The sequence below is a fragment of the Synchiropus splendidus genome, chromosome 6 (genome assembly GCF_027744825.2).
Source record: "Synchiropus splendidus isolate RoL2022-P1 chromosome 6, RoL_Sspl_1.0, whole genome shotgun sequence".
NCBI classification, from domain to species: domain Eukaryota; kingdom Metazoa; phylum Chordata; class Actinopteri; order Syngnathiformes; family Callionymidae; genus Synchiropus; species Synchiropus splendidus.
The window spans coordinates 16260968-16283184 of NC_071339.1; the positions used below are offsets into that span (position 1 = coordinate 16260968).

The window sequence follows — 22217 nt, forward strand, 5'->3', positions numbered from 1 at the left end:
GCATCTCAGCAAAGACTTTCCTGCGGGAGACTTCTAGAACCGACACTGACCCAACCAAGGTGTTATCCACACAAAAGCACCTTCTTTATGAGACCTAGTCAATCTCAAAAAAGTGGTCTGTGAACACAGCAGCAGGTCAGGAAGAATGTCCATTTACACCAGTGAAGTACCCATGCCAGGCCTGTAGGTGTCACTAAAATACTCCCCCAAAAGACAAAGAAGAATGAGCCTTTGTTTTAGTTTCCTCCAAATCTGTTGTGTCGGGCTTCTCAACAGTTTTCCCTGCGGTACATTTAAACACAGGCACACAGACAAAGACGAGATACCGAAGTTTTCTAATCTCTCCAATCAGATCCTGGTTTCAACTCATGACTGAAAACGCTCTGAAGGACACGTCCCACACGGACCTCTCGCTCATACTAACCACGACACACTCTAAGGTCCAGAGGCCTTATTTAAAGTGCCGCACATCCTGACCTAACCATGTTAGGAGAGAGCTCTAAATGAAGATAATGTCGATTAAAAGCATCTTCTCATCCTTCACATACAAACAAATGTTGCTAAATGGTCGCAGCTCTCCAGCTTCTGACGGTTCAAAATATTAGGGACACCAGCTTAAATTTTTTCAGACCCAAGTTTTTCTTGAGATGTTTTTTTGCAATACGGGATAAGAATTACTTAGGAATAAGAACTGATCTTTGTCTTGAAAGGACAAAGAACAACTGGCTTGTTTGTAGACAATTATTATTTGCAGTGCTGTTATCATTAAGAAGTCTATTATAACTAATCCATGCCTGATTTCCTTGTCATATGAAGTGGGAGACCATTCCACATATTGTATGTACACTTCATTCTCAATACTTGAGTTCTGCTTTCATTCAGTTATTTTACCAGTCTTGTGTCTTGGTATGTGCTCATGTTTCTTCCTGAAAAGGCCCTAATGTCGTTCTATCACAACAAGATGGTGCAAGCAGTGTTCCTAAATATTGCTAGTAGGTCCACAATTCAAAAAACAATGCATCAAACTCACTTGTCAACAAGCAGAGTGTCTGCGATACGAAGGATGAAACAGTTCAGTCACATCCGACAGGATGAAGTCAAGTTTAGCACTGTTGTGCTTGTTTTTTTTTCCTTTGGTATAGCGGTTCAACTCACTATCATTGGCTATATTTTTGTGGTGGCAGATTTTAGTCTTCACCACCGACCTCTTAAGAAATGGTTCGTACATCATCTTTTAATCCTCTCAACCAGACTCAAGCAAAAATGTGTTTTCCAATTACATTTTTCTTAATTTGCAATTTTTTCACCTCCAAAAATATTTTCCGCTATGTTTTTGGTTTCCTACTTTTTCTAAATTCTATTTTATTAAATGGAAATTGAGGATTTAATATTTAAAAACATTTTGAATTTGTTAATGGATGACGATGAAAAAGTTATTAATTTCCCCAATACACTACATTTTTGAGGCCATTTATTTTCTTTAGGTTTTGGAAATAAGTTTTTTTTTTTTTTGTGGCACATGTCAGGGAGGTTTCTTTCCGGAGCAGCCAACTCATGTCTCATAATTTAAGCTTCAATCAACAATTCCAGGCTCCATTTAGTGTGATTGTCTGTCCATAAGTGCGCCGTTTGGACAGGTGAGCTGTCCAGAGTGTTCTCCGCTTCTTACCCTATGTATCTGAAATTAGACTCCAGCCTGCTATTAGCCCAGTTAAGGAAGAAACTGAGGAAAATGAATGAAAATTATCACCTCTTTGCCTTGCCTCAACTGCTTGTACTCGCTATTAGCTAGCAAGCATGACAGCATCTTAAGTGTAAGCGATAGGAAGGATGGAACAGTTTTCTTGATTTAGTCAAGTTCAGCTGTGTAGTTCTTTTGCAGTCAACTCCTCAACATTCTGGTCAACTTCTTGTGACAACCAAGTTTTAACACTACCATCTACTTCATGAGAAAGTTTCCTAAAGCAGTGTTAGCTGATTTCAGGGTACTGATCCGGGTACCTCGACCAGACTCAAGCGAGCCCATGTTTTCCAGGGAGATGCTGATCCTGGAGTCTCCAGAGACCTTTGTCAAGATGCACACATATGCAGACGATGGCTGGCAGACCGTTATCGTATCCAAAACCAAAACAGATTCCTCCACCATCTTGGCCGCAGCTCGCTTGCCAGGGATTTTTTTTTAACACAATATTGCAGGAGAGCTGATGAGCTGACTGGGGTTCGGCAGCTCTGCAGGGGGATGGAGCCATCTGTCCCAATAAAGGGTTAATCCCAACAAAAGCACGAGACAGATTCCAGCACTTTCCAGTCGCTACATTTCTGCCCGTTCCTTCTCAAAGAGAGGTCCAGGCTGTCATCTAAATGTGATTCTCCAGAGACCCCACGTGGCGCTGGCGGTGTCCGGGGGGGTGTCATTTTCCAGGGCGATTTTGGGATGTTTTGACTGGGCTAGGGTGTTTTCTCTGGTCCCAGCAGGGAAAGGCTCACGATGAGGACGCACGCATACAATGCAATCAAAACAGGCCTCCACTCAACCTGAGACCGCTCCGCTAAAAAAGGAGCGGGCAAGGGGAAAGAAAAGATGGAGGGATGAGAAAAACCTGAAAGAGCAGCACAGCGGTGTGAAGCTAAATCAGCCAGAAGGATGAGTGAAAGAGCCTGACTCGCACATGCACACATCTTTTGTCATCCCGTTGCAGCCACAAATAAAGATTGGGCTAATCGCTCCGTAAACAAGAGGGAAGGAGTGGGGAGATGAAAGGGGGCGGCGGGTCATCCAGACACCAAATAAAAAGGGGGATAAAGGGTGGATGGAGCCCCAGACAGATGGACAGACAGCACAAGTGAATGGCTTTTGATCTCAGACGTGTCCGCGTTGCGTTAACACGGCCAGAGGCGACACACACGTACGCTGGCTGACACAAAGGCACACCTGAGACAGACACACACTTCCATTTGACCATCAGCCTCCATTACCGCCAGCCTCTCGTCCTCACCCTCCACCCCCTGCGTTTGTCTCCGTCCCCACCCCCGACATCACAACAACATACCTCAGTCACGGATCCCGCTGCGGCTCCATAGATGTGAAGTCAGACAGATCCAATGAGAAAATCACTCCATCCAGCTTTGTGATGCTAAGCTAACAGGAGCTAAAGCTAGGCGGCGTCCACACATTGGCTCGTCGTGCACTCTGTTTCATACCCACACACACACACAGCAACGCTTCAGTCTGTCTCGCTCTCGCTCAGTGAGTGAGCCCCGCTGTCTCCCATCGCGCAGGCCCCCGCCCACCTCCCCCCTTCATCCTCCTTCTTGGCTTCAAACCCCCCATTCGCTCTTGTTCTCAGTTATCTTTCCCACCAGCATCCGTGTAAACACCTGCAGGACACACTTCAGGATTAAAATAGTCGAGTGTTGATGCAGGCAACGCAACACAAGACATCCTGACTCGTCAGACAACACTTTCCAATTTCCAAAGTTCATTTTTAGTGAAAATCTACTTTTCAAAAACCAATTTTACATGACCCAAAACATCACAAACTGCATTTTTTCTCTTTGACAACAGCCTGATTTTAATTACTTTGTTCCAAGTTTTCCAACTTTTTCTCCATTTTATTTTTACTGTGACATTTCTTCAAGATCATCAAGCTATTATTTTCTTGGACTTTATCTTTGATCTCACAGTTTCTTCCAAGTTCTTTGCCTTTTCTCACTTTTAACTTCGCCTTATTTCTCCCAAGAGGGTGAACATTTTCAATTCAGTTTTTTTTTTTGTCATAGTTACTTTCATGAGAATACATTCTTTTACACTCATTTTTACATCATGTTGATTTTTTTTCTGACGATGACTGAATAATCTTGTTTATTGCTTTGCGTTTCTTGAATGACTTTGTATTCTTTTTTAATGGTGGAGTTTGTTTCTCAACAGTTCTCAATTGTCGAGCCTCAAGCTTGTGATGCTTATTTATCTACTTTGGTGGCCAACTTATTTTATGTTCTAAATTGCGAGTTAACTATCTAGCCTGAAAAGAGGTTCAGGAAAAAGTGATATCTTGAATTTATAATGCCGACTCAGCAAACTGTGAGGGACACTCAACCAATTTTTATCATTTCCAAGACCACACTTGTATGTCAACGTTAATGCTCTGCTGTGAGACCTCAACTGTGTTGACTGAAGTATTACTAAAATAACTGATGGGATCATCAGAAGCTGACTGAAGACGCTTCATGTTAGCCGCTACCTTAAGCTAGAGTTGATATGTCCGTTTGCATCCCCAGTCCTGACAACCCTCCCCCTCTTTTCGATGCACCCCCCTTACACACCCAGACTCCACCCCACCCCCATCTCCATCCACAGCTTCAGCCCCCTACTTCCCCGCAAGCCATCCTCTTAGCCTATATACGATGCTCGTCCAATCGCCGGTGCTGGCGCGGCGCAGTAAATCGTCGCGCTAACAGCAGCACACCTTGTGATTTCAAATCACACTGGAAACAGACCATGTGCTCAGAAAGAAGGACAAGAGTGGCAGCGGTGCTGGGGTCACCAGGGACGAGGGGGTCAGGCATGAGAAGGGGTGGTGGGGGTGGAAGGTCAGCGAGGATAATGGGTAAGTGGCAACTGTGTGGCAGAGTGACCACATGGGAGCTAAAGGGCAAACAGACAGAAGGGGGAGGGCAGTCATGATTCACTGGTTTGTGAAAAATATTTACCATCTTTAATCAACACCTGTGGGACAACGAAGCCTTTCTGGCTCTGATTTTAGGTCGCTGATGTCCTGAACTCTCCAGACTTCGAGGGTTCATTGATGACTTCACCTGATTTCTCGGATCTTACTGCACGTTTGTACTTTATCAACTACACAACTGTGTAGCGCCATGATTGAAGATAAAAAAACCAAAACATTGCACCGATGTACATTTTGACTTCAGAGTTGTCGGACTACTGAGCTGAACTGAACTTCTAATTTGTGGTTACACGTTGATGAACAAAGCAAATGAACTGTTAACAACACGAAAGAAGAATACACTTAATAAGAAGGTGCAAGGTAGTGGAAATCCCAGCAAACCACGTCAAAGTCACACACCAGCAAAAATGAGGTTTTGGATGGGAGACGTCAAAAACACGTTTGCTTCAAATGCTAAAACACCTGCTGTCGCTCACCTGTAAACGCATTCAGATTTTTACAGCAAGGGGGTGCTGATTTACGTTTTTCTACTTTTTATGGTGCAACTTCTGAAATGTTTCAACTTGAATGGTTCATCACCTTAAAAGTAGACGTGTATCAGAAGTGGAGGGTAGCAAAGTAGAATTACCTGTACTTCAGGTATACGTGCTTCATATGAGTCAATTATTTTTAAAACATTTGGGCAATTGTCAGTACACTGAAACATTACTACAGCACATTTAATAACCTACAAAAATATTTTGAGAGACAAAGCACACAGGTACGGCAGAGGTGGCGCCGGACACTGAAGTCAATGTCATTGCTTCATCTGCTTTTCAATTTTTACTCAAGTACAAGAGCTCAACGGGCACTCTTACTAGCATACTGTTTTGTCAGTTTATTTTTACTTGTACTTAAAGTAGCACTGACGAAAATATTTAAATAAAAAAAAAAACAGTTACAAGTCACATAGTACCGCCTCCTAGCTATTCATCAAAGGCTGCTCAACCTGCCCAGGTTCCTCAACCTTCACCAAGTAACCACCAAACTGCTTCACAATGGGGTGCAGACAGTGGCGCTAATCATTTGCATCATGGCTAAAGAAATAAGAATGTACCACTCAAAAGTGGATCAAGACTTTCTGTGGATATTCACATGCGACAGGAGCAGATCACGTCTCAAGGACTTCCTGTGCCAAGCAGCTTCAGTCCACCTCCAAAACAAACTCTGCATGACAAAGTAGCTCCTGGATCCAGGTGTTCACAGGCTTTTAGCTAGAGGGGCGTCTGATAGTGCCTGTATAATGGCCTGCTCATAGCAACATCACACTGGTTTCCATGAAAAGGGTGTTTCCACTGGATAACTTTGCTGCACATGAACAAAATTTGGCGATTTGCAACCCTTTATGCACTGGCAGCTTGGCTATCATGGGCAGCACATTTGTTTATGGACGTAATCTCATTCTTATCCACATCTTGTAAGTGGGAGCATACAGGTTGGCTCCGAACTATAAACCACTGTTTACAAAAATAAACGAAAGCCTTTTAATTGGAGGAGTGTTTTGGCGTTTCTTGTGAGCATAATAGCATAACGGGGATCAAAAGTCAAGTGGTTCTATTTATTGAATTGAAAGCCTTTATATGTCTTTTTAAAATTCGGTTGAAATCCGAAAATTATTTTGAACACAGACAGACAAACCAACTCCATCAAAACCAAACCCTCCTTGGCGGAGGCAACATCATCTTCTGAACTGACACCACCAGCGCCGAAGTCTCTCCTCTCTGAACGTACCACTTGCATCATACTTGATGTTAGCATGACAACAGCATGTTCGTATACGCAGGGAGAGATTTATTGGTCCCTGTCATGACACCAACAACGATCTCTAGTGGGCAAAGAGTCTGTCCAGGTGGTAATACATGCAGGAGAGTCAAACATTTATCCTTGGTTTGTGAATATTTACAGTCAGATATGAGTAAAAACTAGTACAATGCTCAAACCCCCACAACTACTGGTGTCTGGCTTCACACTTGACAGGAGGGTAATTCCTTCAAGGAACGCATCAAGTCATACGAGCAAGGGGAACGTGGATCAACTATTTGAAAATCCAGCGGATGAGAACAATTTGGCGAACAACACAAGCTGGGGAAATGAGAAATGAGTGTGGAATTAACCGCAAACAGCTATACATTGAAGGGTTTGAACTCACCCAAACACTAGGACTTAACACACTTGGTTTTGCGTGCCCACCACTATAAAGTGTCATTGGCTGCCGTGCTGTGTTTTGTGTCCTGCATATTGTTCGACTGTTGGAGACGTTTTGGAAATGCCAGTTGCCAGACGTTTTTGCAACTTCTTGCATCAGCGCTGATAATCTCGCCTGGTTTGGTGAACCAACGAAGAAGAAATGGGCGGAGCCAAAGAGGTATGAGGATGTTACCGTTAGCCTGGATGCCAGCCCACTGTCATTTGTTAAGAAGAAATAAAAACATACTGTTGTACATACATGTTGTATTGTTCATGCTGCCGGACACGGTAGACCGTTTGGGTCGCTAACGTGTGATACGAGAGGAAGTAGACAAGAACGGAAGAGTAGTCCTCGCTACTAAAATGTCCATGTTGTCCTGTCCAACATTGTTTTTAAAAAAAGTACTTTGGTAACCTGGAAATCTATCCACACTTCATATTCCCACTTGGTTTCAAGTCAGCTCCGGAGCTCCCTCGGTTTGAAGGGATCATTTCAAGTGGTGAACGGCAAGTGCCCTCGGTCTTAGGAGTATTGGGACACACTTAGAGGTGAACGCGCAAAACCCAGTGTCGGGAGTGTCAGGGTGAGAAATGGGACACAGCTTAAACTAACCCACATCTTAATTCACAATTTCACCTCAGTGTTTTCGTTCGAGATGTGAGCTGAACAAGTCAGCTCTACTCCCTATGAAGCACCGAAAAGAGAGTGTGAGACTAGTGTAAATTAGAATCACTAGCAACAAAGCGATGGGCGGGGCTTATGCATATTTTCCAATGAATATATTTCACATCATAGAGAGTTTTGTTCAAACAGACTAATGCTGCTGTGTTCAATAGGGGTCAAATATTTTAAAAGACTCAACTTGCCAGATTAGCCCATCTTTAAAGTATAAGATAGTAGTAACTAGTAAGTTCTCCCATAACATTAAGTCGCCCACCACTAATAAAATGACTTAATTAGGTAACTGTGGGTGACTCTCTGGGAGTCAAGTCCGGATCATCAGAGGTTCTGAGCACCATCTACTGACTCAAGAGCTTGATTCTGTTTCTGCTGACAACTCTAGGCTGCTTTGTTCCACTGGACACACAGCAGTTGTATTTCCTCTTAAGATGCTTTAGAATCAACGCTAGCCTCCAGGCTCAGGTCGACTGTGAGCGTAAAGATTCATACAGGAGAAAGGCTTGTTGATGGCGTGTCGGGACTCCCTCACTCACGACAGCAACACACAAATACGTCATGCTTCAAAACACTCCAGGTAAGAGTAAAGCCATGAACTGCTTGCTAAGAGGCACAAGTTCATGAGAGCAGTTTGACACATTTAAAGAGAGTGGTGAAGTTTGTGGTCTTTAGACCGTTGAGATCTAAAGGAATTTGTGCAACTCAAAACACAACAGTCTCATGAAGGCGGACTTACAAGGCACGGCGTGACGGTAGAGGTTGTCTCTGATGGTCTGCTGCAATTCGTGGTCTGGCGATGATTTCTGGAAGCGCAGGCTCAGATAGTGCTTCAGGTCTTTGTTCAGCTTACTTCCTGTGAGCGTGGACATGAACGAGAGTCAGGTCACGGCATCGAAACAAGAGGAGAAGAGAGAGGAAAACAAAAACACACAATTCCTGAGCGATGCTTGGTGAGTTAAGCGTTTCATCTAAACTTCCTCGCTTGACTTGCCATCCAGAACTCTCCCATCCCAGCTCGCCGGGGCAAGCCAAACCTGAGGCCGCTGAGACGGACAACCAGCCCTCCCGCCGCTTGGCCATCTGGACTTCAGACGCACGTCAGGCTACTGAGGGGCAGCCCTGCTGGAAGGTGTCCGCACGTGTGTCTGTGAGCTAGTGGTTGTTACACGGGTTGCAACTGTGCTAATCTCGTGTGAACAAGATGTAAACGAGGGAATGAAATGAATGCCGCCAAATGAAAACACATCTCATAACAGCGTCATATATCGACCATCTTTGACTGCCGAGTGCTTCTTGTCAGAGGCAAACAACTAGTCACACAAAAGGCTCGGATCCTGTTTCCATGGAAACAGCGTGTGTGTCTGTATGTGAGCACTTCTGCATGTATTGGAAAATATGATTGTTGGCGTCACACAGATGGACCCACCGAGTTAAAAAAACACGTCATTAAATCATTTGGCAAAATCATTCAAGATCATTTCTGGGTTCGATTGGTTGTGTCTGATTCTGAGAGGGCTAGAAAGAAATGCTTCATGAGAGAGACAGAGAGAAACAAGTTTGAGAACAAATTTGTGACTGAATCTCTTGTTCAACTCGATAAATATGATTGACTTGTCATGTCCGCTCAGCATGAGGGGGCGCTCTCCCTCCCTTTGCCAAAACAGTTCAGATGTTGATATAGGTTGTTTTGGTAAACTGGGAAATAAGACACAGAATGAATTTTGCTTACATTGCATGATGACTATTAAAAAGGCTCTTTAAAATTACAAATTCCGTTGTGTGGTGTGTAAGTATATATACATATAGATAGATAGATAGATAGATAGATAGATAGATAGATAGATAGATAGATAGATAGATAGATAGATAGATAGATAGATAGATAGATAGATAGATAGATAGATAGATAGATAGATAGATAGATAGATAGATAGATAGATAGATAGATAGATATAGATACATATATATAATAGTGGGGGGAAAAAATCAATGTCACTAAAAAGGCTACAGTGAAAATGAGACGATGAAAGAATAGTCCAGAATCTTTCTTGAGATCCTGTACTATTGGAAAAGTCTATTAACTTTTAACACACTCCAGACATGAGGATTCTCTGATAGGACATGCCTTATGAAGTGTATATAATTGGGTGTTTAACATACATGGTCGGGAAGGAGAAAAATCAGGACAAAAACAGACTGATTGTTGTTGTGTGTGTAGCCCACTGATTCCAGTTCCCTCTAAAGAAGAAGAAGTTTGATTGGGCTGAGTCTGTCAAGCTGTCGAGACGTATCGCAGTGTGGTAATCTGCTGCAGAGGTCACAGGTCAGCTCAGTGACCACAGTGAGACTAAGACACACAGCAGACACACTTATAGCCACAACAGTGCTCGACTGAACTGAAGCTCCATCAAAACTACATCCTTCTTTCTTCCTGCCGTCTTAAGAGGAATCGTGAGATGCAGAGACATTACAGAAACTTGGAGGAGACAAAGGAAGACGATGAGCTGGGACGTTTGTCTTCCCAGCAAATTGAACAGGACAATTGCAAACAGAGTCCACCTGCAACAGATTTACACCAGCCCCTGAAATGAGCAACATTTGGAGCAGAGAACCAAGAACAAAGACATCAGAGGCCAGTCAAATCAAAAGACCGCTTCTGAGAAATATGAAAAGATCTTTCCTGTCCCACCCTACACACGGCCATGCCTCGCCACACATCTCGATGCAGTGAGCGAAAATGAAACTTGATCTGTGGGTTCACAGGAATGTTCAGACTCCACAGCAGACCATGAGGTTTCGTGACGGGAGAGAGCGACATGTCACGTTTGTGGAGCATCGCGCAGAAGTGCTGACTGATCCTCGACAGCCACAAGGAGAGGAGGCTCCTCTCACAGTCTGAAAACACACCAAGGTTCATGATGTGTCCTACAGTGGACTAGAAACGTGTGCCACGTGCACCCAACTACTTCTGTTTGAAGCCTCTCAAAGCCACTTTCTTTATTCAAGACCCACACTCAAACACACTCAACTGTGTTCAAGGAACCTCGTCAACCCTCTATCGACATCAATACAGTATTTATCAAAACAACACTCGGTCTGAGGTTTGGCCACAATTTCTGTGACGAATAATTAATGTGCAGCTTTGAATAATCATCTTATTATCCTGGTGTGTAGACTTTTCTTTGACCAAATTTCTGTTCAGGATTTGTCGAGTTTTCGCTTTGGAGTTGTGTTTTCACTTCTAGTGACTTTTCAGGGAGCTTGTCATGTTTTTTCTGGTTTTGAGATACAACTTGTTTTTGCGTCGACTACTCTCTCACCACATCTGTAGCAACTGTTCATTGTACCTCTGAGTTTGATCATGTAATTCCAACATTTGCACGGGGCATCATACTCACCCAAGGAGCCACAATAAACGCAGTCAGGAAGTCATTCGTCTTACGTTATTGTGTGGTTCAGAACACAACATGTTTTATTGTCTTGTGGCACAAATTATTGACATTTATTATCTCCACTCGAGAAGCAATCCAGCAGAGAAACAAGGAAGCAAAAGGAGGAGTTAAGACATTTGAATGGATCACAATAGAAACGCTAGTTTATAATGATGCGATGTAAATCTCACTCCAATCTGCAGCCGCCATCCTCACCACTTGTTTCGATGTTTCAACTTCGATTTACCACAAGCGGGCACATAATTCCGTCGTCAATTGTTAACACCCTGACATCCTGAACACAATCACCTTCGCTGTGTCAACATTGACATGACATTTTTAACCAACTATTTAATGCTCTTTAAGGATATGTTTGTCTCCACATCCCAGGAAACATTTTCATTGCCGCTCATTCGTCCCGCGGTCATGTCGACCCTGAGAGCCCAGTTCACGTCAGCGCTTGTCCACAACCTGGCCGAGGGAGGCAGGTGCATGGAACCCGCAGCCTCATCAGCTAAATCAAGTCTTAAGTCATCAAGTCTTAAGTGAGCACTCCATCCCAGGCTCAAGTTAATCAGATCATCTGAGCTAATCGGCGGCTAATGGATCCAGTCGTGGCAGCGACGTGCAGTTGACATTCCTCATCACGCCAAGCTGATCAGCCATATGTTCTAATTACACCAGCAACACAGACCTCCATCTGAGCCCCTCGTGGTGATTAGAGACCTTGTTTCTTATCAGCTCAATTAATGAAAGAGCAACAACAAGCAACCATGTGACGCTGACACCACTCTCTCATCCAAAGCTACTCTTCAAAAACATACAACTGTTTCAGCCTCAAGAGAAGAAGACAAATCTCTTCAGAGACAATGAGGTGTGTGGGTCAGTGAGTTGTCATACTTGTGAGTACCAAGACAAGCCGCCTTTTTGTGGGAACATTTTGGCTAGTCCTCACAAGGTTTATAGAGCTTAAATGTCAGTAAACATAGTTACTACATAGCTACATACTACATAATTACTACATAATTACATTTACGTTTGGTTCAGAGTCCTGCATAAAGTTAGCAATTTTGGATGGTTTCTTAAATAGTGGGGCTGACCCCACAGGGCGGCGCATGTGACCTCGGGGACCATACTTTTTTTGCCGTACTAGAATGAATTGCAATGTGAACAAAGTTATTCTTTTTTGTAAGTTCATCTGTAGTACTTTCTTTTTTCTTTTGTTTAATGTTAACAAGGTTACAATGTTATGAAGATGTGTACTGTGTACTTTGTTTAGCCTCATTTTGAGGGTTAAAAGTACAAAATAGCTGGGTTATTGGAAATGGGGTTTTATTGGGTTAAGCGTAAAGGTTAAGTTTAGCCATTTGTTTTAGATGGTTTAGGTTGGGAAAAGCATAACATCAAAGTATGTAATTGACGGTCCTCACTAAGACAGAAAGACAAACGTGTGCGCGCAACACAGACGCGTGTGTTTGTGTGTGTGTGTGTGTGTGTGTGTGTAGCTATAGTGTGGGGACCAATTCCAGGAAACACACCTACTTGTGATGACATGTCATCACATTTTGCTTTGTAGGGACCTTTCGGCCCGTCCTAACAATTTCAGAATAAAAACTTCAAAACAACTAGTTCATTACAAATAGGATTCAGTTTGGTTAAGGTTAGATACTTGTTTTGGACGGTTAGGTTTCAGCTGAGAGGCTGGGGAAAGCATGAAAGTCAATGAAATGTCTCCACAAAGAGTGAGACACAAGTGTGTGTGAGTGTGTGTTTGTCCAGCCAACAACCCTCCAACCTCTACGTTCGCGCTGACATATACCGATTACATCACAGCAATGGCTGTCAGTAACCATGGCAACAGCCACGGGACAAGCGCTTGCTCTGGAGGACCGTCATCTGCTGACCCCATCTGGAAGATGAGCGCATTACAAAAACAAAGAAATACATGACGTGACTCGCCGCTCTTCAAATGTCGGCCTGTGGGACAAATATGGTCCAAGAGCAGCCCATGAGGGGCCGGAAGAATAAGGAAAATAATACAAGCCATTCAGTATGTCCACGATTTACTTTGACAGAGATGGAAATTATGTACTACAATTTCTGTTGATTATGTTTGTAATTTTTCACTCAACTTTTTTTCATTTTAAAATTCTTATTTTCATACATGGTCACTTTGTGACTAATTCCCCATATTTTAAATAAAATTTTCGTCTAGTCATGCATCATATGTTTACTTAATTCCTCAGGAAACCAATTTTATTTTACACCAATTTATTTTCTAATAATACTGTAAAATTTTAAAAATGTAAATCAAACATTTCATTGAGATTGTGTTTCATTCTATTTCACGTTTTTCATGATTAAGAAATTATATCCATTATTGTTTGAACTCCTAAATTGAAATCATATACATCGTTTTCTTTTTCACGTTTTACGATCACATTTTATTGTATCATATTCAATATCATTTCAAACAACAGTAAGAAATTTTAGCTCTTTAGAGGAGGGCGGGGGCAGAGGGGGGAAAAGTGGTTCACTCCGACACATGTTAGGGATTTTTATGGGTGTGTGTACAAGTGCTTCTTATTATTTCTGGCCTCAATGATTTACAGCCCTGTCAAACTCTCACAAGAGAACACACATGCGCAGACACGCGTCTCAGTCACAACACAACGTCCTCAAATGTCGAACGTCTGCTCAGAGGTGTCGATGGAGTCTCCACGAGACCTTCAAAAACAACGTTGTTTCCAGAGCATTTAAACCGAAAATAGAATTACACGTATGTGTAAGTTTGTTGAGGTGTCTGTCGGAATATTTGAAAATAAACTCATGAAATGTATCTGAAAAACTTCTGATGATTTGGTTACTATTATAATATTTTATAAATTGTATTTAATATTTTAGTATTTATCTAACACGAATGTTTATTTTGAACGTCCTTGTAATAGATTTTTAAAACAATTCTTTAAGAGCATTCTTTACCACTTTTTGAAATCAGATCACATTTTTCCCATTTTTTCAAATTCTGTTTGTACTAAAATAATTGAATTTATCCTTTCTTTTCCCCACACATTGCGGTTAGTTGTTCCCCGACTAACTGCAAAAAACTAGATCTATTTAAAGATTGTGAGACTAAGACTACTTTCAAAAGACTAAAATCTCCATCAAAAAATTGTCAAACTGGCAGTACAAGATAAGACGCCTGTCGTTTGTGGCTGTTAACTACTTCTCATTGCAACCTGGAGAAACCTGCTGGCGAGCTAAAAGCTTCACAGCAGTGAGACAGACGTGTGAGGCTGACACCTCTGGCTTCCTCTATGGAACAACTGCTGGGGTGTCAGAGGACATGTGTCAAGTCACACCGGCACAGAGGGAGTCTGGAAGATACCAGACTGGACCACCAGGGGGCAGAGCATGACTCAAAGAGAAAAACAAAGCAAATAAGTTTAATTCATTTGTGTACCAATAAAGTATCTCATGCTGAGACAACCAGCGGTTCATGGAGGTGAAGAAAAAGAGGTGTGACCAGCAGGATGATGAAGACAACATTTAGATCATCCTCATAATCGAGGCCTCAAGTTGATTAAATGAAGGAACAGGGGTTGTATCTATACAGTGCTTTCTTTAGAGGAGCGTTGCCTTGTTTTAAATCCATTTCCTTCCAGGATTTGACTTACATAGTCTGATGGTTTGAAGCTTTTTAAGAACTATATATGTTTCACCAGACTGCAACAGTAAGCAGGAATCCAATCAAAAGCATCTAGGTATAAATTAAATATAAATACATGCAGAAGCTTCTTAGTCAAAAAAAAAATTATATATATATATATATATATATATATATATATATATTCATGAATACATTTCTGAAGTTTAACCAAAAAATGTGGAAAAAAACAGCCATGTTTTCGAACCTCTGACAGTACGACAGTTGTCATCAAACTCATCGTCCAACCTTCATGTCTCCTCTAGCTCTCACACATCAGTCCCGTCCCGTCCAGTATGAAGGTACGACTGACCCACTTCCCTGACTCGGTCGAGATGTTGTGTGAACTCACAGCTTTGCTCAAGCGTTTGACAACACAGGCATAAAAAGACGCTCCACATCTGCTCGCTGCTCTAAATTTAGAACCTGGTACGAGCGCTTGAGCGGACCTGCGCTCCAACGTTGACACACACTTGATTGTGTCGCTGTGTTGTGGGCTAATGGAGCAGCAGTCACTGCTCGTTACGTCTGCCATCTTTTCTGGGTCAGCATCACTGCGAGCTTCACAGCTGACTCCGGGCCACACACACACACACGAAACAGTGACGGAACACAACCGCTGCTGAGCCACTAAATGAACATCACACACTCCACGGCAAGCATGAATCACCCTCATTGAACTCGCTGCATGTCCATATTAGGGCGTCTGCGTGATGCATGTGCTTCTATAAGTGACTCCTCCATCTGCGCTCACGCTAGCATGCTAGGAGCCGGACGGCTGCCGATGTTCATTGAGGCACGAGCGCGAGCGGTGATGAGTCTCAGTCATGCCAAGCTGCCGGGAGAACACACGATCGACAAGCCGAGGAGAGGTCACTGGGGTCGCCCTGACCCGACAACACGGTTAGGGCTGAGTTCCAGTGACTCAGATGGGTTTTCGGATTCACTCATTTAAACGCAGTCACAAGCCAACCAAAGGTCTCGAGGGGTCTGGCTCCTTGTTAGATACAGCAGAGCTGAACAATGTTCATCTTTTTCTAAACAGAAATGTTTCATGTGGTGTTTACAGCCTTCCTTTAATAATGAAAATTGTGTACAACTGCATGCGGATGTCATCAGAAGGCGCCCGTCCAGACACAGACACCGCTGTTGTCTAATGTAGTTACTCACAACTTACAGTGCATGTGCTGCAACACTTTAATGGTACATAAGTACACAACTCTGTGAGTAAAGAACATGGTGTTTGTAAGAATATAGGTTGAGTTGATCAATGTTAATAATTACATTGTATTACAATTATATTGGTTATGATTTTAGTTTTTTTCAACATTTTAAAAGCAATGGGAAAAAAAACTGAAGACTGATGTGATGGCAGCAACACAAAATACACAAACAAGATGACGATCCTGACTAGCAAAGGTCAAAGGTCAGGCTTACACTCACTAGACTGCTGAACAACGTGTAATAGTTATCGACCATGAAAATGTCGTCTGCTTGTTGTTCTGATGATGAAGATGTAACACTTCCGTCCATAACTGTGTACTTTAACAGAGAACTTTACACAGGCCTGTAGCCAGCGGGGCTTTGCTCTTCAGGATCATCCAAACTTACTTGTTTGAGAACCTAGCGTCACTGCCATCCATACAAGATTCCTCAGTTGAGATCAATTGTTTCTTTCAACTAGCCTAACAAACTTTCACCAACAATTTCTTGCACAGCTCAGTTACTCCCTTGAGATGAACACAAAACCCAGCATCCCAAAACATCAACTGTCTTTAAGAAGCCTGTTCGGCTGAAGGTGTCAGATTAGCAAATCAATGAGCATCGATTAGTGACAAATAATTCACACAACAACAATGTGGTCTGCAACGTTTGCTTCAGATGAGTTTGTGTTGCCATCACTGACTGCGGTGATATACGTCTGGGGCCGGACGGAGGCATTTCTCCTGGGCCACGCCTGGCCCCAGGTCACCATTTGAGCCCGCTTAAGTTAGGGGACGACCAGAGCCAACGGTGGTGGGGGGAGGGGCATCTGGATTCGAGCCAGGACAGGGAGTGTGCCACAGATGTGCCTTAACAGCCCAGGGGGAATGTGCTGAGCGGGCAGAAACACTCTCACACACACACAGTCAGGCTGCACCAGTGAGCATCAGACAGGAAGGGCCACCCAGATGACTGTCAGAGCTTCGCTTAAGTCAGGACTTCCACGCTTCAGTCAGAAAACATTTTTTGATCGGTGAACTTGCCTCTTGAACTGTGACGCATCACACAAGCTACAAAGTCTGTACGCGCTGTCATCAGATCCTGATAAAGGCTTACAAACCCTAAGGTCCACTTTCACGTTCCACTGCTGTTATCCTGCGCCTTTCCCTCCCACAACACAAACTTCTTTGGAAGTTAACGGAAAGCATCAAAGGGAATTGGCCCTCAGCGTCTCTGGCAACATGAGACGCAAATAATACATTCTTCTGAAAATTGGAAACATCACTGTAGTTTAAGGTCAGATTCCCCAAGTCCAAACATCATCATGATCAGGAGATCAGTTGCACATGAAGGAGCGCCCTCCTCTGAAAACACGGATGTTTGGAGGAGCAGCAAGCTGCGTGGGATAACACAAAGCTCCTCAGAGGTTTGGTCCTCACTTCACTTGAAGAGCTGAAGAAGAACAGCAGGTCTCAACACTCATTTAGGAGGATTAAAACGACACACACACAAGGAAGTCAGCAGTGTGGCAGCACCTCAGACATATTAATAACATAAGCAATGTGATCACACTTCTGCTGTTGTGACGAGTCAGCTGAAAATATCGGACTGCTGTGCTCCTCATAGAAATATTTGACAAAACTTTTAATCAAGTTTTGAAGGAAATCATCTCAGAAGCTGAGCATCAACACTCAGTGTAGCGTGATGTCGCCTCAGGAGCCCAGATATGTGGCCTTGTGTTGCTCAGCGGGTCATTGGCTGAGAGAATAAACACAAACTGGAAACAAAGATAATGAAAAACTGACAAGGAGGTAGGTGTGGATTCACATTCCAGCACTGAGATGTCGACAAAACACAGATGATCCACGATGATTTCCTCATCCTCATTATCTCACCACCCTCTGCCTCGTAATAACTTCCTCCTCAACAGAGCGGCGGGACAATATTAACGAGCCTGTCGTGTTGACGCGACAAGTCACGCTAACAAGCCACCGTTCGTGGCAACCATCGTGGACACAATTAATATCCTTCAGAAGTGGGTCGGGCTTGTTGCTTCTGCCGACTCAGAAATAGAGCATCATTAATCACGGCTTGTTGAAGGAAGAAATGTTGGCGAAGATGGTTCAGATGAATGCTCCAGTTTCAGGAAATGAAGAGAAAATGGTTGGTCATCGGGTTAGCAGGGTTAGGACCATAGCGATATGGAGTCCTGAGCTTTTCTCAGAAACTCTAATTACAACTTTATTCCCTGCTGTTGACCTCCTGATTGGACTTTTTCACATTGCTTTTCGATGGCAGCCTGTTCCTGGTTATCTTCCACCATAAAATTTTAATGGAGTGCAGAGTGCAAGAAAAGTCCCTTTTTCTTGAGTCCTCTAGATTAGATTTGGTCACTCTTCATCCTGCTGCATGGAAACATACTTGTTGCTGAGGTGGAACATTTAAAATAAGAGAAAAATAACTTTAAAATGAAGAAAAAAGGGATGACATAGGAGGAGCAGGCACAGAGGTGCAGAGTAAGAAGGCTTTGCTATGGTTCACAGAATCTCCAGTCATGAGGTGAAGAAAGAGCTGAGCCAGAAGACAAAGCGATCCACTGACCAGTGGACTTCTCCTCTCACCAGAGTTCATAAGTATCTCCGCCTCAGAAAGAGGACCCTCAAAGTTTTTAACACACAAAAGAAAGCTCTCTGTTACACCAATCTGTCTCTTTAAAGAACTCTCCTCAACCTTCCACGAGTGGAGTGAAGCACACAGGATGTGAGTCAGAGGACAGTCGGCTGGTCAGGAAGGAGGAGAAGCAGGGGTGAGCGATGGCTCTCCCTCCAGCCTCTACAGCCAGAGCTGAGATCAGAGAGGGCAGGAAATGACCAAATAGAAGGACCTTCTTCGCTTCACTAAGACCTTTCCTCGCCGAAAGGAAGAGACAACATCAACGCCCAGAATGAGAGGAAACAACAAATGAGGACACAGCAGGACGACAGGAAGAGTCTGTCTCTCCGTCTCAACACAACATTTTGACCGTTTAACTTCACTGAGAGGTCCAGTGAGGTCTCCTGGCACAAAGAGACCTCCATATTTGAATGCATTTGACTTTCAATCAGTGACTGAAGCAGCCAGGTGTGGTGACCCAGTTTTAATTATCAGAGCAAGGAAGAAGAGCGCTGGAGAGCTGAAGAGAAAACATGGTGGAGATGAAAGTGACCTCTCACCCACGTTTGTTTCCGGACGGCAGTTATGTTGTTAGAACATAACTTAATTAGCTGACGCGGATGAAATGATGTAACTCAGTGAAACAACAACTCACACGAGCATCGGTCTGTGTCAAGCTTTTGCTTTACAGAGGACAGAGATGACCAGGTGAGTGTCAGGTTCAGGCTCAAGCTAGAACACTGAGGCCGACATTCCAAGTAACTCTGTCAGAGAACAGTGCTGATAGTTCTTAGGCTTTAGTTGCAACTTTGGTGTTTAAATCTCAGTCCCAAGTGTTGTTAAAGCATGTGGGAGGGTGCAAAGTGGTCGACCAGACCCAAGGAAAAGAGCTGAGACACAGTAAAAATGTAGATATCGGATGCTGTCATGAGCAAGTATTTGATCAGTGTGAGTACAGCAACTGGACCAGTATCGATGAGAGTGCTGAAACTGGTATCAGGACGTCTTGATTTTGATGGACATTGGATCCTAATGACTGTGTCGGCACTACTGAAGTGTGTGAGCAGAGACTACATTTTTACCACTAACAGAGTATGCTGTACATACCGTGCAGCCCAGTATGCTCAACACTCGATCAGTCAAATCTTTTTAAGATACTTGCTTTAAAGCCATTTGGTGCTATAAATGAACTTGACCATAACATAGTCAATAGATTAGTACACTTTAAAAACAGTTGTTATGGGTGGCCTAGTTGAAACCGGACAGCATCAGCCATTTTTGTAGTCCACGTTGCTCTTTCAAATTACAAGGAATGTTTCGAATTAGACAGCCATTTAAAACATTCTTTTAATGAGCAGCTTCTCTATGAGGATGTGACATTACGGAAGACAAAAATAAAACACAAGAGGGCCCTTCAAATGACAGCGCCTCCTAAACTGAGGTAGCAGTAAGAGAGGCGACAACAATCTCTGATAACGCTCATCTGATTATAAGTTTAATCAGAAGGACAAAGCGTCCGCGTCGCACCAAGCAGAGGACAGACTGCCTTCAAAGTAGGACGAAAACAAACATCGACTGCGGCGCTGATCTTTACACGGCTGCTGTCTTTGTCGGAAAGTAAACAGAGCCAACACTCAAAGTGACTGATCTCTCTGAGGCTGTAAAAACACCTCAAAGTGTCCGGAACAGTCAGTAAAGCAAAGAGAGATTGAAAGCTGAGGCGATGAAATCACTTTGGAGACGACAAATGTTGCTGTCAAAGTCCCAAAGGCGGAAAATAAATATAGTGGATTTGTGTCGAGACTGAACTGGAAACAGCCAGAGACAAATTTGTGACCTAAAAACAGCAGAAGGATCGATCGAGCCAGATCCTGGAATACAGTCATTTGCTTCCACAAGGAAAATCCAAGTTTGCCCAGCTGTTGCTGCGCATTATATCTGCACACATTCAGGGGGTCTGCGGCCTCCGGCCCTCCTTGATGGAGTCATTGTGACCTCAAAGTTCTCCTTTCAGCAGCTTTGTCAGCCGACACTGGATTCGGTACAGCGTGATCGCACTGAATGATCAATTTGTTTAACTGAAGGGGTCTAGAATCAAGGGAGCGAACGACAGAATGCAGGCTAATATAGTCTCCCCATCCGCGGAGCTAATGTTGTCTGTGTCAGTTTTAAAAATGGTTGATGCACAGAATGACGTTGTCCACGTGCTAACACCAGCGTGGACCGAAGCAGCAGGGTTACGCTCGTCCTCTCAGCTGAGCAGCGAGACGTGATGACGGCGTTGCTTCATCGTTGAGCAAACGCCTCAGTGCATTACATCATCAGCTCAGTCTGTGCCGGGGAATCAATCACTGAGACCATCAAGCCCAAAACCACATGCTGCCGGCAAACCTACACCTGACCTCAGCTGGACTAAACACACATACGTGCTGCCAGCGGTGGAAACCTACAATGAGCCGCGCCGTCCACTGACACACTTGTTCATGCCAAACACAGACAAGGAAAGAGAATCCGTCGGATGCAAGGTTTCAGACCAGACGGAGACCGAATCTGCCAACCATGTGGACTTCAACTGAGGCTCATACTCACACAGCAGTTCCCTTCCAGACATTAATGCGACAAAACTTGATGAACTCATGTACGTGCTTCTCCACTGTTCCAGATTCCTCAGAGACTTAGACCATATGCTGATGTTTTTATCTCCTACTCGCACAGCACAAGCAGCTGGTGGATACTTCACTGGGCATGCCACACATGGACCAGTGGCCTCGATGAGACAGTCTGATTGGCAAATGAAACCTTGTCTTGAATTACCTCACAAAGGGAGCTCAGCAGAGACATGAGACCACTCCACAGATGGAGTCGAACTAAAGCCCATCATCTCTATTAAAGCTGGAATTAGAGGCGGCTGGTTTAAGGTGGTAGATTACAAATAGACATTTCTTTTTGTTTGCTCGTGAGCTGGGAGGTTTTGTCGAACAATCCATTTTGATGTTCAGTGTTGCATGTTGACAATGTCATATATTAAAAAATTTGCTGCCGACATGTTTGGTTGCTCAAGTGTGGAAAGAGAAAAAGCCCAACTGCATTGGGAGGATAGTGGCAAGTTTAGCGCGGCAACTGACAACTATTTTAATCGTCGACAAGGCACAGACTATCTTTACGACGAGTTCGCATATGAGGCACACCAACATGCCTAATTGTAGCGTTAAACATTGTGTAAAATGTGTGTGACTTCAACAATGTATTAGCGCATCAGTGCACCTCCCGTCAGTCAGGTTCTGGGGTTAAATTGTGTGAGTGAGCGAACGTGCTGCACTCAGGACGCAGCAGAGCTGAGGCAGAGACTGTTGTTGGATGAAACGTACATTGTACAGGTAATTTCACAGCAGTCCAACGGAACGTGTAATGTAGCTCGACCCTGGGCTGCATGAGTGACATTAGTCCAGTGTCTGTGTCCAGCGCTGCACGTGATCCGTATACATTTGAATTGAAATTCCTATGTGACTCTAGTTTGGAAGTTAAACTATTTGACTGGCCTCTCTGTTAAGCATGTTCCTCCACTCCACTTAGCAAGAGACATGATGTACTCAAGTGGCCATTGTAACGTTAACACACTTCAGTGAACCCTGAGC

The 22217-nt window shown here is 43.6% G+C and overlaps 1 protein-coding gene across 8 annotated transcripts in view; it reads right to left on the reverse strand.

Annotated features, from left to right (window-relative positions):
- Positions 1–22217, reverse strand: part of magi1b (membrane associated guanylate kinase, WW and PDZ domain containing 1b) — a 97546-nt gene that overhangs the window by 53805 nt on the left and 21524 nt on the right. For all 8 annotated transcript variants that reach the window (XM_053868746.1, XM_053868741.1, XM_053868744.1 and 5 more), the window contains one exon: positions 8327–8443. In XM_053868746.1, the coding sequence (XP_053724721.1) occupies positions 8327–8443 (117 nt within the window). The remainder of the gene's footprint in view (positions 1–8326; positions 8444–22217) is intronic.